Genomic DNA, 6000 nt, shown 5'->3' with positions numbered 1-6000 from the left:
TTGGAAAAAGGCTGCAATGAAACAAAGAGTGAAAAATTTAAAGGGGTCTGAATACTTTCCGTACCCACTGTATGTACAGATGATGATACAAAGCTACAAGCTTTTTAATATTCAAACCCATGGATATGCTACTTTTAAATATTGCAAGCTTTTCAACATTACCAACTCTGTTGTTGATGTTTACAAGCAGTCCAATACCCTAAATCCATTACCACTCAATCCATGAAGCACCACGGCAGACAGAATGGTAGACACCCAACGACAGAGTCTTTTTATTGGTCCATAACGACCACTATTTCTTGAGCTGCTGATGGACCCCTCGACACCGTAGGGTGATTATTGATATTTATGTACCTGGCTACACCACTGGCTACAGTCTGCTGAAAACTGCGAACACACTTAATAGTAATTTATCATTCTATTAATTAAATCTGATTCATGACATGAGATCTGTCTGTGTTTATACGTATCTATGTATAATGTCTGCTTTCATTTTACACTTCTTAACAAATCTAAAAACCACAAAGTCATCTTTAAGCCATGTACTATATGTTGTTAATACTATGTGGACATGAGTGCAGCACATGTGACATTAAAAACTGCCATAACTCACATCTAGAATAACATTTACCTTGCCTTATACACCTATGCAGAACATACACATCGAACTGTGTCCAAAAAAGAAGAGAATTCAGTTGTTAACCACATTTGGAGGGCAACTGGCCCACATTTAGCATCAACAACAAAGTGTAAAAGGAATGCTGCTCCAAGCCAGATATATTAAGCACACCGTGTAAATAAACAATTAAATTAACCTTGAATCAACCAGGTGGCAGGTACCTTAGATGGCAACACTGTTGTCCAAGTACAATCAGTTTTAGAGGATGCAAATAATAAACATACTAAATGGCAACCTGTATTTTTACAGAAATGGAGCATTGTACCTACAGTGTTTAAATTAGAGACACAATATCCAGTTAAAACTTGTTAACTATTATTAATGTGGACTTAGAATACATTTTAACAGCAAACTTTAAAAGTGATACTTATTTTGAAGTGAAGAAAGTCACAGAGACAAACATGATTTCAGTTAAACACAGTAAATGCAAAGTTTATACTTACTCGATATTTAGAGAGGTCGATCCTCAGTGAGTTATGCAGCTGGTCCAGTAATTTGACAAATTTCTCCCTCTGTCAGGATGAAAGATTTCACAATTCAGATCAGCGTCACCACACTAAAAGCTATTTATTACACTTAGGGGACGTTAGCATTGCTATGCCTGCAGTGATTCATTTTTACTTCCTGGAACAAAATTTAGAGGTGTAGCTACAGACTCAGCTTACTGCCTGGAAATATTATGTGAAACCTTACAAAATTAGCTTAATAAAAGTTGAATCAGAAAGCACTGGAAACCTCAAAAGTTTGTTTCAAGTACACAACTTGCTTTAAACAAATAACTGTAGCTAAATGTAAAAAAAAAAGTAGGCTTCCATATCAGACTATAAGACATTAATTGATGGGACTTAAGACTAGCTGGAGACCATAGAACACACATTTTTCCTTTATATATTATACATTACTGGTGTAATGTTTGCAGATGTCAGACTCAAACACAATAATAGGTGCACTTACACCAAAGTTAGACGCAGCAAATCGGTCAGAAGCGGAGGCAGTGGTTGTGGTGGTGGTGGTGGTGTGGGCGAAGTAGGCATTGATATTAGCAAGCAGGTTGCTCATCACTGCTGGCACACCGGGACACATGTATTTGGCGGACAGACAGGAGAAGTGCCTACAGAAGAGAAGAAACATCTATTACTCTACATAGCATTAAGAGCAGTGCTGTAGCCATTTTTGGGGCAACAAGAATCGATAGACAATCACATGAAAGAAATTGAGACGGTTGGAGGCCCCACATCAACGACTCAATTCCAGACATGATGAAAATGATCATGCCATGCTCTTCAGCAATCCTAAACATCTGCAAAGTTAAACAGCGCTAAAAGAGAACATAGTTATAAAAAATTAAGAAATATTTCCCTTTAAATATATAGCTCTAAAATTATACAATACCTTGCTTCTATCCATTGCTTTACAGTCACCACAATAAAAAAAATAAAAGTGAGCAGAATATTGCAGTATAGTATTTCTTCCTTATTTTCACCTTCAGACTACTGAAGAGTGAGCTAATTTTTTATGTTCCAAACAATTACTCCTGGTAGAAGAGTTAGTGCATAGGTAGTTAACTGCTCTGTTCATGTAGTAAAAGTGTCTTTAATGACTACATATAGCAAATGACATAAATCACACTCACAGCTACCAAGTTATAGATGGAGCAAATACATTTGGTAGTAAATCAAGAGGTCTTGTGGGGGCTAAGGTGTAATCATATCCAGGGGAACAGAACAGAGAAATTTACATTTTACTGTGTACCATTCAACTTTTTTGTTTCTGTAACAAAGTGCCGTAAGTGTTTTCCACTGAGGTGAATCCACATATGTCATGAAATATAATATGACTAAAATGACACAAGTCATATTTACTAGGGGAGGGAAGCAAGGACCTTTTACTGTTGCAAACCATCTTCTGTTTAGTTAAATCTTGTTTTTCTGTCTCCGGCACCTTACTCCCGGAACTTTAAACTACTCACGATGAGACAGACGCATCTTTTACCACTTCAGATTTGCGATGATCTTTCTCTGTGTTTTCCTGCACACAAATTAGGTGCTGGAGGCTGAGAGGCCTGGTTTGAGCAGGGATCTCTGCCTCAGTGAAGAGCCTATGCTCCTTTTAACGCTTTATATTGCTGCTTTACAAGCCTTCTGGAATGCCTCCCACACCCCACATTCAATACCACACATAAAAAATGTATGTGCGCAATAATCTGTAGGTTTACTTTAATGTAGCAGACAAAAATATACTCAAAGGCTTCTTTATCAGCCTCTGGCATGACCCATTGCAACTAAACATCTGGATGAATTGGATGCTTTTTACAGTAAACATACCTGAGAGCTTAAAGCCAGCTGGGCTTTATACATTTAGCATTTGTTTAATGCTCAATCTGATATTTATGAAAAAACTGATTGAACTATCATCTGCTGAGTTTTGTGTCAACAAAACTCAAATTTTCTTTAGCCTACATTCAACATAATGTGGCTTTTAAATAGAAAAAGAAGAATTAAGGGCGCAGTATTTAAAAGGTTATGTGTCAAACCATCCAGGATTATGTATTGTAGTGCTGCAGAGACAATACAACTTACAAATCATATTCTACAAACTAAGGATACAAATATTTGTTTGGTACACATTCTCGCAAAAAAAAATCTAACTATAATCTTTTTTTTTTTTTAATCTATTTTTCAATGAAACTAAGAAGAATAATTCAAAAATGATCATTCCCTCCAATATGGTGAATCGCAATTAGAGTTGTTCCGTATATCGTGAAGCCTTAGACATTTGTGTAATCACCATGTTGTTTTTTTCAAAAATATTTTTATTCATCAATTCACAGTGAGGTGTTGAATCATAATGCCAACGTGCTAGAAAAGCCACTGCATTATGGGGAGTAATGTTTACAGATTTACTCCCCACTACTGAGTTCTGCCTGCGCACACACACGCATATGCGCACACACTCACAAATAGAAATACAAACATGTTCTCATCGAAAGGGTCTATTTAATTACTTTGCTTTCAGCCTCCAAATGACCCAGTAGCACTTGGGGTTAGGAGAGCAAAGAGAGTGATGCAAAGAGAGTGGTGATGGCATCCGCTGAATTCCCATGGTGCTTTTAGAGCTGGATCTCCTGAGCCAATTTTCAAGAGGAAGACGTTGCTTCTTCTCGTGTTACCCTGCCTTGGTTTTTATCGGCGGATGAGACATACACTAACATATCATTTTACGGTTTTAGATGGCTGGGAGAAATTAGAAAAAGATGATGTGAAACAGGAGGGTGGGAAGTGATGGAGGTAGGGAGTGGTGATGAGTGAGATGAAGAAAAATGTACGTAAGTGAGGGGTTTGTTAGCAGTTGTTGTGTGGAGCATGTGAGGGATATTCTCTGAGCTGCTGTGATTTATGCAGCCATCATATCAGGAGTGACTGGGAGTCCAGACTCTAAGATGAAGAAAATAGAAAGGTAGGGCCATTCATAAATTTCTGATGAAGCATAATAAGCGCTGATATAAGAAATGCCAAGCTTAAACAAGGTTCAAGCCTGAAGCATTGCCTCAATCTGAGAAAGCTGGCAATACGCCACGTACTGCTTCACTTGTCTGCACTTAAATAACTATACAATCCCTCATATGCTACAATATCCTGCCACAACAGTCTATACATACAACGCTACATATGATTTTTTATTGTAGCAGTCGCCTCCTTACTTATATAGAGCCATTGTCTGTTAATGAGGAATGATGAAGAATCATAGAAACAGCAACATCAAACTTTCCAGGGCAGAATTGAAACCCAAATTAAATCAAGACCATAAAAGCAACGCAATTTCTAAGTGTTGCTTCATCTCAATGATGCATGTGGCCACATTTCTGGACATGAAAGACAAATGTGAGCTGCGCCTTTCATTCAATTTGCCAACACAATCTGTGTGTAATTAGAATCAGATTTACAGAGGCAGCAACTAATTACATAATCAGCTACTGGGACTGCACAAGTCTATTCTGAAAAGGAAGAAGGACTTAAAAGGTGCAGCTTGGTGATGCAATTTGAGATTTTTAAACAGCAACTCAAACTAAAATCACGATATAGTGATGATGCAAACACTCATTAACTTATTACTCACTGAATTAATAAAATGCAAATAAAGGGAATGCGCAAACAATGAACCCCTCACCTCTGGCAGGAGGTTGTCCATCCCGACCAATACCTGCAGTCCGCCTGATTAACAAGGCTCTGGACGCACACTTACATTGACTCTTAACCCCCCCAACCCTATTCACCACACTTTGCATTAACCTACATCCTGGACTATACACCTGTATGGAGGACAGGATAAATACATAAATAAATTCATCAATAAATGTTTAAATAAATACAGGAAAAAAATAAAACAAATGTAGGAGTAAATAAATGCATACAAAAAAAAATTAAAAAATACTAGATGATATAAATGTATTAATAAATCAAGAAATGCTTTAAATATATTTAAAGCAGACAAAAGGAAATGGTCCCCAATCCCTAGCAAACCTTCCTCCCTGTGTTATACAGATGTATTAAAACCAGCTCTAGTTGGCATAATGGCAACAACCAGCAGTCTGATGGCAGATCTGTTGCAGGATGTGAAATGTCCTTAAAACAACCAGAAGATCCGACCAGGGATCAATCCTCTTTTATTGATATTTGCTCACTGTTAATAAATGTTTCATTCTTTAGGACCTTAATCTCATGCACGCAAGTAGATGACTAGGTCTAGCACCCTGAAAGTATTAGCATTGTCTCGATAGAAATTAAAATTTCGGTTTCAGAATGTTATTTATTTTGATTGTTCTAAAGCTAAAGCTAAATTAGTTTTCAAAAATGAGTCTAATGTGGTAATTTCAAGGAACTAGCTTTACGCGCATTATAGCACAATAGTATGGTAATGCTCCTAATAAAACCTTTTATCACGTCTCACAATATCCTGGGGGTTTCTACAGAGGCAACATTAATGTCTGCAAATATCTGGAATTCTGCTGTAAACTGAGTGATGTAAGATTAATTTCTCATCTAGAGCACGTTGAGATAGACAGTCTAGGGTGGTGACGCAGAGAACCCCTTTATGGTCAGATAATGCAATTGGGAGTAACACTAAACTAAAACTTTAAGTGGAAGATTCAGTTTGACAAGAATGGCCACTCCTGTTGTTTCTGAGCTTGCTGAGGAGGATGCAATTGTACCATGGAATTGGCGGAGATTTCTGCGCAGTTTGTAGAATTGTCTGCCTGGTTGTGTAGCAAAGGACGTTGAACATCAACATGGAAATAGTAATAGTGTTCTTCTTTGGGCTAT

At 37.4% G+C, this 6000-nt stretch overlaps 1 protein-coding gene across 6 annotated transcripts in view; it reads right to left on the bottom strand.

Moving 5' to 3' along the window:
• Positions 1-6000, bottom strand: part of LOC117948892 (protein unc-13 homolog C) — a 99691-nt gene that overhangs the window by 51984 nt on the left and 41707 nt on the right. For all 6 annotated transcript variants that reach the window (XM_034878880.1, XM_034878839.1, XM_034878844.1 and 3 more), the window contains 2 exons: positions 1634-1790; positions 1123-1191 (listed from right to left, as the gene is read on the bottom strand). In XM_034878880.1, the coding sequence (XP_034734771.1) occupies positions 1123-1191; positions 1634-1790 (226 nt within the window). The remainder of the gene's footprint in view (positions 1-1122; positions 1192-1633; positions 1791-6000) is intronic.

This window comes from Etheostoma cragini, chromosome 1 (assembly GCF_013103735.1).
Source record: "Etheostoma cragini isolate CJK2018 chromosome 1, CSU_Ecrag_1.0, whole genome shotgun sequence".
In the NCBI taxonomy this organism is placed as follows: Eukaryota; Metazoa; Chordata; class Actinopteri; order Perciformes; family Percidae; genus Etheostoma; species Etheostoma cragini.
This window is presented reverse-complemented; position numbering and strand designations above follow the sequence as displayed.